Genomic DNA, 21,888 nt, shown 5'->3' with positions numbered 1-21,888 from the left:
GCCCCCAGCGGGGTCCAGGGGCGGAGCCCCTTGGCGGGGCTAGGGGGGCGCAGCCCCCCGGAAATTTTTTGCGAAACAGGGTGTTTTAGACGACATTTGGCATTAAAGAAATTTGTAGGACAGCAATAAACTGGGATTGAAAAGAATCAAGTACTCACGTAAATTTGGTAACTTCACAACAGCAATCTGCATTCTCCAATCAGAATTTACGACTTACTCAGGCCTCATCGTCTTAAGATTTTTACATTTCCTACGGTCTAGGGGACACTATTGACTATAATTATAGAAGTCTTCTAGAATGTTTGCTTGGATTTAATGACATATATTTACTAATCCACAGTTCAAATCTTTGACTGACTGCAGTCATAAACACAGCCCAGTTACCAGGCGACCATGGGGACTAGGGGGCTTATCTTTTTTCTGGGGTTCGATTTTTTCCGGGGGGGCTGCCGCCCCCCTAGCCCCCCCCCCCCTGGCTACGTGCCTGTCATCGATCACTATCAGGTACAGATTCCTATCTTTCCGTTTACTTTTCATAGTCATGTTTTGTTTGACTGACTGCAGTCATAAACACAGCCCAGTTACCAGGCGACCATGGGGACTAGGGGGCTTATCTTTTTTCTGGGGTTCGATTTTTCCGGGGGGGGGGGGGCTGCCGCCCCCCTAGCCCCCCCCCCCCCCCCTGGCTACGTGCCTGTCATCGATCACTATCAGGTACAGATTCCTATCTTTCCGTTTACTTTTCATAGTCATGTTTTGTTTTCCTTCTCAGTTGAAGGATCTTCAAGGGAAACAAGTCTTGTCACTAGACTCGAAAGATTTAGAAACTCAATTACAGATAATTTTTCGATATGGGGAAATTTTTTATACTCCGAATCTCACATACGGATAAAGCTCATACGAATAAAGCACATACGAATAAAACTCAATATTGGCTTTATTTGTGTATAGCTTGCACGCAATTTTCAAATCGAGCTCGATTCTTGGTCTAACACTCTAACTGACCCACGGAACAAATCTTCTGGCATAGACATAATGATTGGATTCCCTACGATAAACATACCCCATATAGATATAGCGATAGTACTGACTAGTAGCTATTTGCTGAATCGGACGATGGGGTGATCCTAGGTCGTGGAATGCTGATTTGATTGTAATTTACTGCTCGGTTCTAAATTGTTCCCTAATGGGTTATTATTGAATAAACCTGGTTATCCAGTATAAACTTGACTAATGAAGCTACTCATCGATCACTATCAGGTACAGATTCCTATCTTTCCGTTTACTTTTCATGGTCATGTTTTGTTTACCTTCTTAGTTGAAGGATCTTCAAGGGAAACAAGTCTTGTCACTAGACTCGAAAGATTTAGAAACTCAATTACAGATAATTTTTCGATATGGGGAAATGTTTTATACTCCGAATCTCACATACGGATAAAGCTCATACGAATAAAGCACATACGAATAAAGCTCAATATTGGCTTTTATTTGTGTATAGCTTGCACGCAATTTTCAAATCGAGCTCGATTCTTGGTCTAACACTCTAACTTATGGTCTAACGTTATGGTATAATCTGATCTAACTTATGGTCGTTCAGGTCGGCTCACCCAGCTAAAAGAGGAAAGCCGGGTATCAACAACAAGAACCGACGAGTAACGGCCCGACCCAGTGTGGTTAACTTTGGTGCTAACAACTTAAGGGGAGCCGTGAAGAAGCCCAAGAAGTCCACTGGAAATTCAAGTAAACATTTTAAGAAAATATTTAAGGTTTTAAGCATAATGGGTTTTGTTTGATTAAACATTGTGTTATATAGGATAGAAACATATGTTTATTGTTTAGCTATGAATCACAGAAAGCAAAAAGAAAACGGGAAAATATTTCGAACGGGAAGTTCTTGATAAATTTAGGGAATTTCGTTTTGTTACCGGTTTTTTCTTTTGAACCGATTCCAATTTCCAGCAGAAAGTATTTGGATACTGCCCTGCGAAATCTTTTGAAAACGGTGAATATCATACACCACTAAAAGATGAAAGTCAGACCTCTTATTTCCATAGATGAAAGAATTAATGTAATACAGCCTCAGAAAACAAATCTAACAGCTTTGATGATCAACTGTATAAATTGTTAAAAATCAAAGTGAACAGTTGATGGAAAAATCGACTTAAACCGTTTCCCGAATTTGGAGGTTAAAGGCACTGGCAGTCAAGCGTTAACGCGTTGGCGTGATTTTATCGACTTTATTCGACATGAACGATAAAATATTCTATTAGATACCACTGGTAGACTTAATAATGACAGTGGTGTTAAAATTGCAATGTGCTACTCCTGCTGCTTCAAGAAAAATTCGATTCAAATTAAACTAATGTCAATATGAACAGCTTGTCAGGCCTCTCCTCAGCGTATAATTTCCGACGAACTGTCAGATTCTCGTAAACCCGGGATTTAACCTTCTCGCCAAATTCAACATCGGATGACCAATATTTGCACTTAAATCTGCTCGAAGGTTGTATAATAAGTCGGTAAAATGAAGTCTCGTACGAATTAATACAGCAAAGCCCCAGAAAACCCGTCTAAGATAGGGATGAAAGTAATGAACAAAAACACTTGGTATTTCGTGGGGTGATTAATGATTAAAAAAGCTCGGTATCTCGTGCCAGGCTGAATCGTGATGTTTTATTGTAACTATATCGTTTTGGGATATAGTGGGTTCACGTTAAATTGATGGACCAGTGCATGTTTAAGTGCACCTTTTTTGGTTTGATTACAACTGACGAATAATTAAGAATTAACAGTAGAGCCGGCCACTGGCGGAGCTAAGATGTGCACGTGCGCAGCTGAGATGTACGTGCACGATCTCATGAGTAATTACAGTGTTCACAAAATCAAATCAAAGAATATGTTCGTCAGGAAATTAATTTTAAAAGTTCATCCAATCGCGGTTATTGACATGACGATAATGTTTACAAACCCAAATTATTGATGACATTAGCATGCATGTGTGGATTTGCTGGGGGAATGCCTGGGCGGGTGACGTCCCACCATTTTGAAATTAAACAATTTTCTTGTCCCAGATTCGAAGGTTACCAAGAAGAAAAAGAAGAAAAAGAGCACAGCAGAATCTCAAGAAGCTGAAGATGTTAAGAAACTACCCGACGAGATTGTTCCTTCTAATTATAGACCAGGTTTGTGGCTGACATGAAGTTGAACAGTTCACATGAGCTATAAAAATATAATAAAGGTATATAATTCTATTATTTTAATAACTAGCTCTGTTCGTTAGGTGTATCGTGTCCTAAAACAGAAAAATGTTTTCTTTGTTATTGAAACAATATTGTTTAATCATCACGGTTACACACGTTGAACCTGCGCAAGCCGCAATGTTCATTGTGAACTGAAATGCGCTTAGTATCACCCCAAACTCAACACGAATTGATATTTGTCTCTTAACCAAGATAGCACATCAGTAGCCCCTGGTAGACTGCAGGACCCCTTCAGACCTGCAGATGATCTGCCGCCCATCTTAAAACACAATGCTCTGATAGGATACAGTCCCCCGACTATCCGGAGAGAAGAACCACCTCCTCCTGCACAGGCTTCGCCAAGAAGGTATGTAGCGCGAGATCTTGAATACACTTTTTACATGGTTTGAAAATATAATCGTTATACATCTAAATATAATGAAACCTGAGAAATAAATGACGTACCGTTAAAATCTGGTAACTAATATCAGAAACTGTTGCTTATAATGTACATATTGGCAATGTGGCCGATTAACTATTTCCACTTAAAGATGACTTAATGTCTGTCCTGGCAATGGTTAGATTAAAAAGAGGGGTAAAAGCTAACGAAGTTTGGATCTATCTGTGATAGGAACCGTTTACCGTGGAACTCCGGCCCTACCAGACGTTTTACTATTTATAATTCTTACGTATTGCTTGCAGAACTGATAGACCAATTACTCATGGGTAAAATATGGCAAAATTTGTGATGCTGTTGCCTTTCAGTTTCCTGAATCAAGACAAGAAGGTGTTTATGACCGAATACCAAACGTCTGACAACAGAGGTTCCTCTCCAGGACCACCTGCCTCTCATTACCAACCTCCCCCCGCTCCAGTTCCACGTGTCTTCACACCCCCACGTGTCTTCACACCCCCACGTGTCTTCACACCACCACGGGAAGTCGTTCCAATCCCTCTACCTGCCCCTCCAGTAACTCACGAAGTTGTTGCTGTTCCTAACAGTAAAGTGTCGTCACCATCAACCCAGCATAGCATGGGGACTATTGAATTACCTAAACGCGAGCCAGCACCATTTGCTCCCAAATCTTCTTCTCCCACATTTTCAAACAGTAATGTTGACAGTAGGACTTACGCTAAACCACCTTCAACACCCCTATTTCGCATTCCCAAAGCCAACGGCAACAAATCACGAACCACAAATACCAAAAATTCCATTAAGCTGCTAGAAGTTTCTAAAGGCAGTATATCAGAAGAAAGTGTTGAGGTAGATGGATCTCTGATCAAAACGGTGGAGGTCCCAATCCACATTACTTCTCCTATGAACGCTGACAGTATTCTGAAAAGGTAACTAACCATTTTTATTGCATATGTTTGAGTTACAGTCGCTAGATAATTAATCAGACAAAAAATCTGTGAAATGGTTTAAACTTTAAATCGCTCTTATCAATAACTGCGTTGATATTTGTGAGGTGCTTTAGTGGTATATTCAACACGATTTGATACTTATAGATTCTATGATGACATGACCATTGCTGCAATTTGTGTAATCTGCAAACTCCTTATAAACTCTCTTTAAACTCTTTGTAAAATCTTTGTAAACTCTTTGTAAACTCTTTGTAAACTCTTTGTAAATCTTTTAAAACTCTTTTAAAACTCTTTGATAAAGAACAATGTCCCACAGAGAGGGTGGTGAAGGTAACATAACACCTCTTCCGGACCTGACCTGCCAAGTACCTGTTCCTCAAGATCCCCTCTCTGATTCTCAGGAAAATGAGCTCTCAGGCAAGCTTCCGGAGGTACTTGAAAGTTGGGGCGCTGGTATGCCACAAGTGGGAAATACCATTGATATCGGGCTATCAGGTTAGAATCCTTGTCTTCTATTTCATTAAACAATTGTTTGTTCTACTATCGTTGAGAGAGGTTTCTTAAAATTGGCTTTGAAATTGACCTACATAACACCGGTCAAAATTTGATAGTTTTGACATGTGGAAACTGATTGAAAAGTGAGACCATTTTGATTTTGGCAGAAATAATGTGGAGCGTGGGTATCAGAGAAATTGTCAAATTAAATCGAATCAAATCAAGAATAATGGCATTTACATCATCTCTACTTCTAAAAACAGTTGTCCTCCTAATTCCTTGTCAAAAAAATATCAAAGGGAAATTTAAACGCTAATCAAGAAATGCCCCTGCAGAAACTGGAACACTGAAAGCTCCCTTTCAAGCGATACAAGATCAACAGGAACTTCTTCCAGGACAAGTACGAACAACTATATTTTATTTTAATTATTCTTTCTACCGGATATTCTCTTTTCCATTTTCTGCCGGATATATTTATAACAGACTTAGTCTTGTGATCCCTCCTCGTGACGCAATTACTTGATAATAACGTGGTGCGATTAAGGATTTTCTAAGAAAGGGATTTGAACTAGTTTGCTAACTATAACTCAATATCATGAATATGTTATCTGTTAGCTGTAATACCTATCACTGATTTTTAATGCGCTTACGGACAAATGCTGCCGCTAAAATCGTAGGTGTACTGATAAACATAACCATAAATATAAAGATGTTCAAAACATGCAATAGCCAGAAATTGGTTAAATCTTACTTCAATTAATGAAATATTTTAGCTGGAATCGGAAACCCATCTTACAATGTCCAAATCTAAGAATGTTATATCTAGATTCTGATGAAGGCCCACGCCCCATGATTTGTCCCTTTTGTCGTGTACCTCATCATACCTAATGCTACCTAATGCTAAAGATTCTAGAAGCTTACGGCATTCCAGTCAAAATCGTGCAGCTTATACGGCTCATGTACGAGAAGACAATGGCCAAAGTCCTAACTCCAGACGGAGAAACTGAATTGTTCGAGATACTTGCAGGTGTGTTACAGGGTGATACCTTAGCACCTTACCTCTTTGCAATAGTCATCGACTACTGTATGAGGCAAGCCATAGGCGATGATGCGGAGCGACTTGGACTCACCCTCGAACGTAGAAAAAGCAGAAGAGTGGGGCCCAAGATCATCACCGATGTGGACTTTGCAGATGATATAGCACTTATATCTGAGGACATGGACAAGTCTAACGAGTTCCTGCTCAGAGTAGAATCGGCGGCAGCAAGCGTGGGACTACACATAAACGAAGGCAAGACCAAGGTCATGACACTGAATATGGAGGATCGATCTAGCGACCTACAAAGTCGATCCGGGGAAGCCATAGAAAATGTAGATGATTTCATCTACTTAGGCTCCTGGATTGAGAGCACAGATAGGGAGATAAGGGTTAGAAAGGGAAAAGCGTGGGGTGCCCTACATAGACTGAAGGATATCTGGAAATCCAAACTCTCAAAGAGCCTAAAGATTAGATTGTTCATAGCGGCTTGTGAATCAGTACTGCTCTACGGATCAGAAACCTGGACACTGACAAAGGCTCAAGAGAAAAGTTTGGACGGGACATACACAAAGATGTTGCGTATGGTGCTGGGTATCTCATGGAAGGACAAGGTCAGCAATATAACTCTGTATGGTAGCCTCCCAAGGCTGTCAAACAAGTTACGAAGCAGGAGATTAAAAATGGCGGGACACTGCATCCGACATCCTGAGCTACTTGCCAGTGATTTAGTCTTATGGGAACCTACGCACGGTAGAGCACAGCAAGGCCGACCAAGACAAAGCTACTTGTCTATGTTACTGAAGGAAGTTGGGACAAACTCTAAAGAGGAACTGCGAACCCTGATGCGGGACAGGGATATATGGAGGGGGTTTTCTGGCGTAGATCGGACTTAGCTCCGACATAGTAGTAGTAGTAGTAGTCATCATACCCGAAGATTTTAATCGGGAATTAATTGGTTTTTAAAAAATGAATAAACATAAAAGGTTACATCATAATTTTCAAATCTCATATTCACAAAATTATATTGTTATGTATCATATGATTTTGTAAACATTGGCCGGTGTACCAAAAACTGGTCCCAAAACAAATAAACAAACATTATTCTTTAGAAATTGCAGGTGGCAGTTGGATGGTCAGTTGCTGGTCCAGGGGAAACACACGGCTTCATCCCGGAGGAGATCGAGGGTGCTTTTAACGAAGAAGAAAATAAACTTATCACCACCACTCCTGGTGAGCAGTGCCGGAGAATGTTAAGAGGCACCACTTTATTTATAGTCTTGTGGCACTTAGTGGTCGCGAAATAACTATAACATGTCATTATTCCTGTTCGAACCCATTATAATGACGCACACTCACTATTAGTATTACCCGTTCTAACTAAAGGAATAATTGCTCTAGACAATATGATCATGGGCGAACAATAATCTAAAAATAACAAGCCACCAAAATTGCCACCAAAATTAGATATAAACTGTCTGAAAATTAACCAATCAATCATCTCAGCAGTGTATGAAAGTGCACCTGAGATCGAGTGCCTGTCATTTTCGGATATAATCGACTGCTTCGTGTCGCAAAATTCATAATCTTTGTCTCCAATCTTCGCTGACAGTTTTGACCAATACCATATCGCTTTATAGCTCAAAAATACCTGAATCCTGATATTGTCCTTGATTACCAAGATCGTTTCACGAAATCGCCTATTATCAAAATGTCTTATTGATGTGTCATATGGGGAGACCGAGAAGTTCAGTTCAAATTAGGTCCCAAACAGTTAATATTAGACAACTTAAGATTTGTCTGAAGATTCCTGATAGAATTTATTTGTTGAATTTTTTGTAGGCACAATCGGGTTTATCGTAGATCAAAATGCTACGATAGAAGATAATCTGGACCTGAATCTAGACGATGTTCCTGACAACCAGTTCCCCAACGTACCTGGTACTGAACTTTAAATTATGTATCATTATTCTGATATATTCTTGATCGAAAACTTTTCTTGGTGATAATTTACTTATATAATTATTAATATTCGATCAGTTGGTTATTTGAAATGAAATAATTTCAGAGAAAACAGACAACGATACAGAGGAGGATCAGTATGATGAGGTTATTGAATTATTTTTCTTTTGTGAACTTTTTTTTCAAACTTTTCATGCTTATCTGAGAATTTCATGTTCGTGATGTATGAGAATGGTTTTAATTTGTGAATGAGATGACCCATTTAAAGATTGAGCTTGAATGAAGTTCATTACCTTTCTGACAAATAAATTAAAGAAATGTCAAATTAATTGAACACGTACGTCGTACAGAGCAATATCACGTTTTTATTGATTGGACAATCTTCGAACGCTTTGATATCTTACGCCTAATTTCAGATGAAGCTGAAAAATACATTTATCATTTATACTAAAATTACGTTACTAATTGAAGGGGTCTCTATCTCATATAGGGAAATAGCATATTCTTATATGAATGAACGACCGAAATTTCATGGGTTCAGTAAAGTTCGGTTCGGCTGTAATAAATTGGTCTCCTTTCTTTCTTTCTGACATTTGTTTTTTCCTATAACATCTCAAATGATCCAGTCACGATATATAACTTATATAATATATATGCTCAAATTCGTATCCAAGAAAATATCATCCTTTCATTACAGGAAGATGATGAATTCCAATATTCGGATGATTTCGAAGATTACGATGAAATCCCTGACTTTGAAAATGTTGAGGATATACCGGACATCACTGCCCCAGGCGTGAGTACTAAAACTAACTGACATTTAATGATTCCTTTCGTAGCTGGGTTACGAATCAGTTACAAATATATGGAGGCTACAACGATTATTTTCGACCAATCATCGGGGTTGCTGTTCGACATATTTTTACCAGCTCCTACGTTAAATCATCCTCCGACACTACATAATCTTATCACAATATACAACGAGTTTGAACTCCGCTCGGGCAAGTACATATTTCCAAACTGCAGACGGGTAGCTGTCAGCCACCAAATGATAGATTGATAGTGGCTCTCATTACATCCTCCCGACATTTCACCTCCAGTTTTAAAGACTTAACCGTGCCTTTACCCCTGCAATTAAACTAAAACTATATTTCAAAACTGAAGGGTAGGAAACTACATACGACTGGAGTTGCGTCCCGACTGTGCTGCAGTTAAATTTATATCGATAGGACTGTGGCTGCAAATGAAACTAAGATCGGGACTTCGGCCACTAGCTTGCCAGGGTCACACCATTCATTCATTTCATTAAAGTAGCGAGACTTCAGTGGGAGAGGTGTTGGTTGGCTTGACACCCCGGCTCATGTTCATTTGGCCCTGGACAAACTGTTTTGGATTTATAGGGTTTATTTTCATTTATTGCTGAGACAGCAGATCGTATGACTATCAATCATCTAATGACCTGACCAATTAGTCGATGCAGGAAGAAAACGATGCTGATTCAGACGAGGAGGACGCGGCAATATTCGAGATGGCCATGAAGAGCGCAAAAGTGGCCCTTGACAACATCGAAGAAGGTTGGCATCAATTAATCCTTAACTGGACAAGTAAATTGTTACAGCAGTGACAGTAGCACTCCCCAGACAAGACTGTTTAACCAACCCTGTCGTATTTAATAAAGTTTGGCGTGACTTTATGTCAAATTTGGGTGCTTCGTAAACCAGCTCATGTAACATTAAATGCCCTATCAGAGGAGGATGAAGAGTTTGTTGAGGACTACGTTATTCCAACGAGCGCGGGTAACATTGCAGCTTTACGGCAGTTCTGTGTTAATACCCTCGGTAAGTTCTAAATTAATTAATAATTGTATGATTAAACATGAAGGTAAAGTTCAAGCGATAAACTCGTCGCTAGGCAATATTTCTCGAAGATTTTATGTGAATTGTTTAATGTTTGTTTAAATAAAACAACTCCAAAGTAGTCGCACAATTATTACAAAATATACTATGGATAATGAAATTTCACGATGACGGTTTAAGATGCTGAATGGCCAATCAAGCTATACTCACCCGCAACCCTTTTAATAGTACGAATCTTTTAACAGTACGAACCTTTTAACAGTACGAACCTTTTAATACGAGGTAGGTAAGAAGCTATAACACGTGTCAGGTACTATAATAGCACGTACTATACCTATAGTACGTGCTTTCGGTTCGTATCGAAGACGAAGGCCAAGCTTGGATAATTATATCACAATTCGCGATGTCTATACTGTATCATGCAAATGACATTTTTCTCTCAACAGCTCGGCTTCAAGGTAATGACTGATTAGGTTCCCCGATCGTGGTACATGCCCCCATGACAAATATGATTAATTCGGTCACAAAGTCATTGCAAAGTGGGGTATTTGATCGGAGCACCATCTTTACCAATCACAACTTCAAGTTAAATATACCTGTCAGATATAAGGTTTTATAATGTGTGAGCACTAAATTCAAGAACATTCCTATAGCTTAATAGAACACTTCATAGAGACTTATACTGGCAGCCTAGCAGTATTTTTCTAATGCTTCAATTGAATTGAGGCCGTTAAAGTTTGATATTTTGCAAATATGTCTGGCTTGAACAAGATATAAGCCAAGTCACTGCTGTACCACCACCAGTACCAGCTAGGGCTTGAACGATAGCTGCGAATCTGGATCATTGTCGGCGAACATATGAACTATAGCCTATGATGATAGGGAGCAGCAAATATTTGAAGACCCTTTACACTCCAACTATTTGAAGATCCTTTCAACTTTAACTTTTTCCATGTGTGTAGGCTGTGTCAAACAGATTTTGTTGAATTTTCAAAGAGGACAGCAACTTCCTATTATTACAATCTTTAAAGATCAGCTGATTAAATCAATTTGTGAACTTTTAAAAGACCCTTTGACAGTTCATTTTCTGACGACGGTGGATATTCAAGTTCAACGGTTAAGTTTTTAAATATTAAAGAATTTAGCAATTTTTGGGAGTGGCTTAGAAACATTTTTTGACAGTTCATTTTACAAAAAATATAAAATTAAAATAAATGGTCAAGTTTTGGGATTAGATAATATCTATTTCAATGGAAATATACTGTTAGAATTACAATTAAATGCAAGTTTAAATAAGTAAAAGTCGAGTTTCTTGCTGTTTATCAATATTAATTTTCCTACAGGACCAGCACTGTTCAGGGATGTGCAAGTGGTATGCCAAGAATTCGAAGACAACTACGACAGTCACGACACTTTTGTGTATGTGAACCTTTCATTTCACATTTTCATTTCACTTTAGTAGTTCCACTTTCACATTTTCATTTCACTTTAGTATTTCCACTTTTATATTTTAATTTCACTTTAGTGGTTCGTATTTAGACCAAATTGGGAGTGTTGCAGGCTTTTGGTGTAGTGGCCAGAAAAGTGCTCTTATCTATGAATTGTTCTAAGAAAGGGGAATTTTCTTGAATATAGTGCGTAACCTAAACCAGTCCTTAGAAAAGGATTAGTTTTAATCAACCGATTTTAGATATAAATAATGATAGATCAGAAAATAAAACAATCTGAGATCGCCGACGGGAATATTGACCCTCAGTACTCCATTCTGTTAATATAAGTATATAGTGATATTTAGATAGAAAGAAAATAATGTTGATAAAAGTAATGAAAGGTCGATATTAGATTGAATGAAAAAATGAATTGTCCCGCATGCATCACGGCACGCCTTTTTCCTAAATCTGACATGAAATACGTGAAATGTTATCAAAAATACACTTACCTGTTTAATCCGTGCGTGTCAGATCAATATTCAATACTGAATACGTTACGCAAATAAAAACGAAATTTCTTTAATTTCGTTTTAGTCAAGATAATGATATTCATAAGTCATAACGCTGGATTGAAACAAAAACGCCATGTTACTATAATATTCATATTATTTATAATTAATAGAATTATAAAACTCACATTTTCAGGAAAAACTTGGAGCGAATTGCTGGGCCTGATAAACTAGAGATTTGTCTGATTGTGGATGAGTTCTTTGCAGACGAGTGACCTTTGAGTGCAATGGGAGCTCGATTTAACGTGTTACCCGCCTTTTCAACCTTTAGTTTCCGTAAAATGTGCTATAAAAGAGCTTGATAGCGAGAACAGACAATCTGACTATTCAGTATTTTCTACTTTACGTTAACGCTAAAACTTAAAGACCATCCTGGTGATGGTAAAATACTGGTAATATGGGCTAAAACAGATCTTTTAGATATGTTGGGGGTTTCATGCTAATATTTTTGTACTGAAATAATGGGTGAATAATTTCATCGGAATGATTGAAGAAGCGCATCCGAACATTTGTTATATATAACCTCTGATTTTTGTAACAGTGCCTCGTGTAATCTAAACCATTGTAAATAAGATAGATTTTCTTTTAGAAGCAGAATCTTAATCGCCCTTAGTCAGTAATACTTCTATATGTTTTGTTGCATGTTTTGAGGAATTTTAAAAGATTGTTTCCAGTTTCATAATGTTATTGTTAATGTTATGTACCAAGCACAGTTATAAATTAAACTACATTGATATCCCTAGCTAAAAATAGCTGTATAGTTATTAAGCAATGCTGAAATATGTGATACGAGTAAAAATGGGTCCTGTTCAACTTCAATGTTGATAAAATAAGCCTTTCAAGTTTAAATTAAAAATTTGATTACTGGATGATAAAGCTTAAAGCAGCTGTAATCATATACTGTTTGAGACTTGGAAAAATAATAAGATTGCCATTTACGCGTAATTTTAACCAGATTACAAAGTACAAACGTTCTTGCGTTTTTTTGGTATAAAAACTTTAAAATGATAAAAATTGATTTGATTTCAATGCGAATGTAATTCAATTGTCTCTCTTGTCACATATCACTATTTTAAATCTATCGGCTGTGGCTTTAAAAGGTATAGTGTGCTAGAAAACAAACTACAAAGTCAAATGTTCCACAATCACGACTTTATCAACACAAATACCCTGTTGTGAATAAATTTTGTTCAAAAGAGAGTGATGAGTCACTGATGACATCCTGAAAGTATTTATAATTAACTTACTTCCATTCGAAAACTTACCCATAATGCATTGATTCATTTCAGAAAAACCAAGCTTATAAATAGCTAAACAGTAAAAAGCAACTTACTGAACGAACATGTGTTGGTACAACTACAAACCCCAAGTATTTAATTTTAACACGGCTATATTTTCACAATAACGAACCAATCTGCTAAATTGTATGACGTCATCAGTCGTGGCGGTCTGGATTGTGGGTTGTAGCGCGATATGCGTTACTCGGTTACTGTGCCGCGCCGAGCTGAGATGAATTAACATCGTCAATTAAGATTGTGGGTGGTAATGAAAACTATTTCTTAAAGTTCAATACGTATTAAAATTGAAAGGCCATATAATAGACATAGAAAGGCAATTACATAAAAGGGTAAAATCCACTTGTTGCGTCATACTCATAGTTGCACAACATAAAATTAAACGGTACGTGCTACGGTCCGTACTAAGGTACGGTTCGTACTAGTACTATTCAAGATAAAACAGTACGTGTTTAATTCGCCCATTTGCTACTGCTAACTACCCATGGCGCTCCAGTTACTCGCTGCGTATTGCACTTTATAGATTTGGATTCTAGAGTGCGTTTATAATTATACTAGAAAACCCGTGGTCATAGGGAGGAAGCTAATAGATTAATAGTAATAGTATTTTTTGTTAGTAAGTTTAAATCGCGTCAAAAATATCCGTAACAACCAAAGATACAGCCGATTAAAATGTTGCTCGTACTAAACACAGCGTAGTATCAACAAAACCGATCAAAATGACGTTAAAACAATCATTGACATACGTTGCATGCCACTTTTCGCGCGCGAGGCGCGCGCCGCCGAAGGCGGAAAAATATATATCTCTGATATTTGGGATACGTAACATGTATCAAAACAATTATTGCACGTGCACGTGCATGTTACAATCCTCGTTACCATGGTAACTACGCAACTTCTTATTTCTAATCTATTTGCACGTGGGGTCAGGGCGGTCGTTCATTCTACATAAATAATTCGCTGAAGGCGCAGTTTATATCTCCGCCAAAAGCAAATTTGTAGGCACTCACGCGCATCGATTGAAATGTGGTTTTAAATATTTCGCATTGGATCGTTGCGCATCATCCGTTGCTATGCGTCTATAGTTCTTATACTTATAGTTCTAAGCTCTGCGCCATATTAAATATTCGGTATTTCAGTTACGCCCTTATCAGATTCATTTAGACTCCTTTTATAAAACTGAAAGTAAATGAACGACTCTGAAGATGATTTCGTATCCCCACCTCCTTTCTCCAATCCTAACCCCGCCACTTCCTCCTCAGTTGTTCAGCCAGTTGAACTTGACCCCCTGTAAGTTTACTTTCTAATTGCGATCGTCTAATTATGTTATAGGTATCCCTGTTAGTTGTACCACATTGCATATAGCACAATACACAAAAATGTAAGAATGTTACTGTGTCTGTATAACATTCTTAAAATGTTTCCATCAAACTTGGTTATTAAAATTACATTTACAGCCTATCCCGAGATCGTTAAGTCTTTCCAAATTGTCCCATATTCAAACGACGATTTGGCGCCCCCGGCCCCCCTACTAAGATGGCGCCCCGGTACTTTTCTAAAGGTGCAGGTTATATCTCCACATAACCAATAACAGAAAGCACACTCCCCAAGGCCCAAATTGCGTGCATTGCAGTAACTTCTTTCAAACTTCATGAATCGAGATCATATCTTTTGCAATGTGTTCAGAATCAATATATGCACTTATCACACTCACAGTGCTGGCAAGCACGACCGCCTTGTATCACGCGGTGACCCCCACGGTCGCTTCACTATAGTAGCGTCTTCGACGCTACAGGGGGAGCCGCGCACTTCGTGCGCGGCGGGTCATACAACGTATGACAACGACCGCCGCCATTGTATTTGTATTTGTACTCGCAGTCGCTATACTATTTACCCCCTATGGCCTAAAATACTATTATACCCCCTAAGTCTAACCCCTTAGCTTTGCCTTTACTGTTTTTCCAGGCATTAAGACTCATCGAAAGATATACAGATATACTGATATTCATATAGTCCTACTCCTGCACTCCTGCAGACTGGTAGGGAATTTTAATTGAATTACACAATCAAAAGGTCGGATGAGATCCAATTGCCTCGTAGTCGTAATATTGCTTCTGCGGAACACTCTTGGCTTCTCAATACTCCTTCCCCGAAAAAATTAGTGAAACGAAAAGTCTTACTGACAGTGCTGATTAAAGCACCGGTCCTGCTAGGTTCAAGCAGGAACTGTTACTTTCCTCCTTGAACTCATAGTAACTTTAAACTTAAAATAGTAACTTAAACTTTAATAAACGTCAGGTACCTCCTGAGGCATCCTGACGTGACCTCTTCGGTTATCTCTTGTAGGTTTACAACCTACCAGGACGCGCGCCGAGTTGGACTCGCGCCGAGTTGGACTCGCGCGCCGAGTTGGACTCGTCGACGGTCCTGTATATATGGAACAGATATTTTACGAGTATCACCCGTTAAGTTATCTCCGATTCTTCGGGTTTTTGGTTATGGTTTGGATTGGGGTAAGGGTTTATGTAAAACCGTTTTTTTATTAACAGCTTCTAGTTCTTCATTTTATTTTACTTTGACCGGGATTAGCCGGTACGTTATTATCAGACCCTTCTGTACGTTGGAAAATCATACCAAGTGGATTAGCTTGCAGCCTTGCACGGCACCTCACCAATCAAGTTGTTACCTGGGTACCTCAGGCTTTTATGTTCATAAATAGAGATTCGGCGGAATGAAATGCTGAGCGCGGCCCAGTAATCAAGTTGTTGCAGAAACCTTTCCGGTGCACGGTGCCACGCAAAATCTAATTGCAGCGCGATGCCAGTCTTAAGTCAACTACCACCAGAAATAAAATCCTGTTTTTCAATTAAAGGATCACGCGTTGCAAGGAACGTAACCATTTATAAAACTGGCTACGTTGCAGGGTACGATAGATTTAGATTAATTTAGTATGGCTCCTGTTTTGCGGGCCATATTGCATGTTTCATGTAATGCTTTAAATTCTTTCTGTTCGTCCTATGTCTTTCCCCAATACAACGTCTACTACAACGGACAGTACTGTTGTAAAGTGTTTCAAGTTAAATAAAGTTATTACTATCTCTACTATAATTCAGAAAATTCTTTTTGTACGACCACCCACGTGCAAATTATGTAAATAAATAGAAGTTGCATAGTAACGCGGTCGTTACACTTACAACTTACGCGCACGTGCACTTGCAATGATTCTTGTTACGAAATTTTGATCGGTTTTGTGGTAATAACGTTGTATTGAAACTTTGAAAGTGTTTTAAATTTAGATCGACTGTATTTTCGGTTGGGATAGATGTTTTTTCATGCGATAAAAACTTACTTTCAAAGAACGCTTTTAGTTTCCTCCCTGTGACTACGGGTTTTCTAGTATAGTATAATGTATAGTATAAGTTTACTATTACTTTCAGTAAGGCTCTTCAAACATGCTATTGTCAAAGCCTACTTTGAGAATGACTCAAATCCGTTTGTCACCAAAAAGTACCTTTAACATTTAACTTACCCAAAAACATAGTTTTCGGGTATTTTACTTGTAGCTGCTGGCGGCCTCTTCAGCGCATAATTAAATATAGCTGGTTACTCCTTCATGAATTAATATAGTCTAGTCTATCTGGTAGATATTTATAAATATACAGCGTACTCTACAAAATCTATAAAACGGAGTACAAGTTACGGTTACCACGATAGTCTTTTATTTCTCCGCTAAGTCTAAAATTCTGCTAACTAACAATTGAGATTACATTTACAGTACACATGGCTGAACATCATGAAACAAGTGGAAAACAAATTTACGAACAGATTTTAAGCTGATCGTAAAGGATCGTCACTTGAGATCCGAGATTTAAAAACTCTAGTTCGACAGTAGAAGTTCTCTTGTCGAATTTTAGTACGTGTCGAACTTGAGTCCTGGTAGCGCGCACTTTAGTTCGACAGAGTCGAACCTTAGGCCGGGTTTGTCGAACTACTGTAGGTAGTTCAGTAGTTCAGCAGCTGTTACACAATAACGAGTAACACAATCAATAATTAAGCTAACAAGCATCGCCATCATGACTATATGAGAATATGTGGATAATTGATAATGTGGCATCATGGAGAAGAGTCTGCTTAGAGCAACACTACCCAGTACCCATTCAATCATCTCAAACACAACTTAATTGCTACACGTTGTAATTGCAGTATACGCGAAGCGTGCTCTCCGGTCGGCCGGCCAGAGAGGCCTTTTTTCCTACTTTCATGTCTCCAGCATCTCTGTTGTCTGTCAAAACGTTAAAAATTTCTGTTCCCCTTCTTTACTTGCCTCAATTATAGTACTAGTAGGGCTAGGGCTTACATTCAGTTTTACAAAAGGCGAAGAGTTGTTCATTACTTGATATGATATGAATTATGATAGTCGTAAAATATTTGTTGCAAGACCGTCGACGAGTATACAACTCGGCGCGCGTCTTGGTACTGGTAGGTTATACTTATTAACCTACAATACATTACTATCACTATCAGTATCAGATTATGTACCTTGGTCCTCGATCCCCATATTGATATAATTATAGGTATTTGAGTGTTTGTTAACCATAAACCTTAATTGACTGCCGTTACTACTACTAGGAAGGAAGGAATACATTTGGTTAGGATTCAAGTTTCAAACCCTGGTTTGCCATTCATATCACCACAATTTACTATTCTATTTACCCTTCTCTAAATTGTATGGTATATCAGTGTTCAGGGGTGCAGGAAGCGGGGGGGGGGGGGCCAAAAAGGGCCAACTTTTTTATTTAGGTTTCTAAACATTTTTGGGAAAAAAAATTTTAAATATATTTTCGGTTTTTTTCCCAAAAATTTTGTAAATTCAAAGTTTTTCTGAAACTACATTTGTTCATATTTTATGTTACCCTGATCATTATGAGCCGAAAATGTTTTTTCGGTTTTCGAAATCCGCACCTACCGTACCCTTCGATATACGATTTTGGACTCGAGGGTTCCGGCCCTTTGGCTTTGTAATGCGATGATCTCGGATCGGAGGTTGACTGACGATGTCAACCCATTGAGATCGTTGCTCTGCAAAGCAAGAATGCTAGTTTGCGCGGTGCGTCAAAGCGGCGAAGTCCTCCAATCGGAAGGCAGGCCTCTCCAGCTCTCCTTCGCAATACGAGCTCGGAAGCGGGAGCGCTGCCTTCGTAAAAGGTACGTATCGAAAATGACTTGGACCGAAAATGTTCTAACAATTTTCAAAGTTTTTCTGGAAACTACTAGTACTTTTGTTCATATTTCATGCTACTCTGATCATTATAAGCCGAGAATATTTTTCGGTTTTCTTAAGTCCGTACTTTCATTTGGAAGGCTTTGGATGTGATTGGTTTCTTATACTTACAGGAAACGTGATATTTGGCCTGCCGATTTGAAGGAAAATACGCGAATTTGATGTTCAGATTTAATATTTAATATAAAAGAAAATGCGCAATTTGTCGCGAGGATCTGAGAAAATCGCGATTTGTTACAGAAAATGGGGATAATCGAGATTCCACACATGATATCAAGGACAAAAGAAAATCGCAATTATTTAGGCCAAAAATCGCCGCGACATGCCAACCTTTACTGGGCGGCGCTCAGCCTGTCATTTCGCCGAATTATGTTTATAAACATGTAATGTATTTGCAGAACAAAGTTAGATGTCATATAATTATATATTCCGCATTAACTAGCTTGTTAGTCTAGTAGTTAGATTAGCTATAAATACTGAGCAGAGCTTTCTTTTAGATCAGCCCTTCCGATCTTTCCGAACTTTCGAGATCAGACGATCTCGAAAGTTCCTCCCAGCTTCCCAGACCACGCCAGACTTCTGTACTCAGATCATATACATAATATTATTAGTTAACTTGTCTTAATACTTTACAATTACCATACTACACGTAATTAAACAAATAAACCCTGTTTACAATGAGATAATATCACGTGATCGAATCACGTGTTTTGATAACAAAGCTAGAGACTAAGGTATATGGTGCACACTGCTTTTCATGTGTTTTATAGACTGACCATGAGTAATTCCTTTACACAAATTGTACTACTAGTCTTAACTATAATTAGACCCTGACCTTGACCCTGACCCTGACCCTGACCCTGACCCTGACCCTGACCCTGACCCTGACCCTGACCCTGACCCTGACCCTGACCCTGACCCTGACCCTGACCCTGACCCTGACCCTGACCCTGACCCTGACCCTGACCCTGACCCTGACCCTGACCCTGACCCTGACCCTGACCCTGACCCTGACCCTGACCCTGACCCTGACCCTGACCCTGACCCTGACCCTGACCCTGACCCTGACCCTGACCCTGACCCTGACCCTGACCCTGACCCTGACCCTGACCCTGACCCTGACCCTGACCCTGACCCTGACCCTGACCCTGACCCTGACCCTGACCCTGACCCTGACCCTGACCCTGACCCTGACCCTGACCCTGACCCTGACCCTGACCCTGACCCTGACCCTGACCCTGACCCTGACCCTGACCCTGACCCTGACCCTGACCCTGACCCTGACCCTGACCCTGACCCTGACCCTGACCCTGACCCTGACCCTGACCCTGACCCTGACCCTGACCCTGACCCTGACCCTGACCCTGACCCTGACCCTGACCCTGACCCTGACCCTGACCCTGACCCTGACCCTGACCCTGACCCTGACCCTGACCCTGACCCTGACCCTGACCCTGACCCTGACCCTGACCCTGACCCTGACCCTGACCCTGACCCTGACCCTGACCCTGACCCTGACCCTGACCCTGACCCTGACCCTGACCCTGACTCTGACCCTGACCCTGACCCTGACCCTTACCCTGACCCTGACACTCTGCACTCGATATTTGTGTTTTGTGTTTTGTACAGTACCCAGATAGCCCGACCCCTGTTCGTGAACAGTAGTTCGCGAACAGCTGTTCGTGAACAACTTATGATAGGATAGTTACCATATTATAAACTAGCTTGCAAATGCACACTTTCTCTCAAGGTATTTTTGTAGTTTATTCCATTGTGTAATTTGTATGTGATTGATTGATTTAAAAGATTTCAATAAAAAATGGTTACATTTTTGTAGGTAAATTGCAATGGGAAGACTGCTACTGACTGTCTTTATCTTGATTGGTGTACTTGCAGTTGTTACTGGTAGGAGCGAACCAAATAGTTTGCTGGAAAAGTGTAAGAAGATCGAAAGAAAATGGAACAATAAATGCATAGCCCAAGGCAAAGGAAGTTTTGGTTTGTGCCGTAGTACAGATAAGCAGTGCAAAAAAGTAGAAAAGCAAATGGTAAAAATGTGTGGACACGAATGTGAACCAGAACCACAAATTTTCAAAGAACCAACACTGGCACCAACACTGGCGCCACCAACACTACCACCAACACTGGCGCCACCAACACTACCACCAACACCAGCAGAAGATGAGTGAATGGACATTTCGAAGGAAACATTTTTTTCCAAAAAATAATTTTAGTTCACTGTTATAGTTTCTTTTTTAATTTTATCTTTTTGTGAAAACATTTATCAATATACAAATATTTTTTGCTATCATTAACGTATATTTAGTAAAACAAAGAATTTTGTCAAACAACGAATTAAATTCGGGTTTTATTTACATTCAAAGAAGGTGTCGTACCACATATTACGTAATCAATATTTTAGCAATTTTTACCCCGGCCCCCCTTCCCCCCCCCCCCCCCCATCCGTAATCAACCGTAATCAAGACCCAACCCCAACCTCCTGACAGCAATATTACGTAATAATGGCTAGACCCCCCCCCCCCCCCCCCTTTTGACTTACCTGCCTGCCACAAAACAAGTCTTCTCTTCAACATTTCAGTGTGTTCCTTTGCTTTGGACCTCTTTGAGGGTTTCTGCAACAGTAGTGATGGCATTATCATCAAAAGGGTCATGGTCACTGATTCCATAGCACTGCCTGATGTAAAATTGTTGGCCACTTTAGGCATTTCCTCAATGAATGCTTTTCCTGCCGCCCTTGAGGGAAGCAGAAATATGACTCTTCTCCATTTAATTTTAACTAAAACACTGTCTAGTTCTAATGTACCGTCACAATAGTGACTTTAAATATATTTTCTCACATTTAGTCAAAACTTCCCAACTATTCCATGGTACTAATTTCAATCGAGATGGATCACTTACATTTCATGATCTGGGAAACAGTACTCCTTTGCTTCTTCTACCACATTTAAATGTGCGTCGTAGTAGTTAGTCATGTAATACACGTCATCAAAACACGTGACATTGCGCGGATGAAATTCTCATGGGATATCAAAACAAAACAAATTTTGTTAAGCCAAATTAGCGGGGCCGGGCGGGATTATAGAAGCTGTACGTACCGGGGTTATTTATTAGGCGGGGAAAAACTAACAGCGGGAGCCGGGATTATCTAAAATCTATCCCGCCCGCCTGGCTGATTATTCTAACCCGGAGGAGTTTTTTAGCAATACAGACCTTAGAGTTAGGGGTCGTTCACATATTACGTTATCAGCCGAGGGGGGAGGGGGGTCGTTTGCATAATACGTAATCAGCCGATGGGGGAGGAGGGGGGTCGTTCACATATTACGTAATCATTCGAGTAGA

At 39.5% G+C, this 21,888-nt stretch overlaps 1 protein-coding gene across 2 annotated transcripts in view; it reads left to right on the top strand.

Annotated features, from left to right (window-relative positions):
* The window catches only part of LOC134819580 (uncharacterized), a 776,807-nt gene extending 763,817 nt beyond the window's left edge, over nt 1-12,990 (top strand). The window contains exons 10-23 of one of the 2 annotated variants that reach the window (XM_063829590.1): nt 1,598-1,740; nt 3,072-3,182; nt 3,453-3,606; nt 4,005-4,583; nt 4,921-5,099; nt 5,435-5,499; nt 7,257-7,368; nt 7,978-8,076; nt 8,204-8,244; nt 8,795-8,893; nt 9,569-9,671; nt 9,846-9,935; nt 11,297-11,372; nt 12,089-12,990. In XM_063829590.1, the coding sequence (XP_063685660.1) occupies nt 1,598-1,740; nt 3,072-3,182; nt 3,453-3,606; nt 4,005-4,583; nt 4,921-5,099; nt 5,435-5,499; nt 7,257-7,368; nt 7,978-8,076; nt 8,204-8,244; nt 8,795-8,893; nt 9,569-9,671; nt 9,846-9,935; nt 11,297-11,372; nt 12,089-12,167 (1,930 nt within the window). In that variant the 3' untranslated portion in view covers nt 12,168-12,990. The remainder of the gene's footprint in view (nt 1-1,597; nt 1,741-3,071; nt 3,183-3,452; nt 3,607-4,004; nt 4,584-4,920; nt 5,100-5,434; nt 5,500-7,256; nt 7,369-7,977; nt 8,077-8,203; nt 8,245-8,794; nt 8,894-9,568; nt 9,672-9,845; nt 9,936-11,296; nt 11,373-12,088) is intronic. The other variant, XM_063829591.1, reaches the window with a different exon arrangement.
* Nucleotides 12,991-21,888: the final 8,898 nt, after the last annotated feature.

This window comes from Bolinopsis microptera, chromosome 8 (assembly GCF_026151205.1).
Source record: "Bolinopsis microptera isolate Bmic1 chromosome 8, MBARI_Bmic_1.0, whole genome shotgun sequence".
Classification (NCBI taxonomy): domain Eukaryota; kingdom Metazoa; phylum Ctenophora; class Tentaculata; order Lobata; family Bolinopsidae; genus Bolinopsis; species Bolinopsis microptera.
Note: the sequence above shows the minus strand (reverse complement) of the source record. Positions and strands in the feature narration are given on the sequence as shown.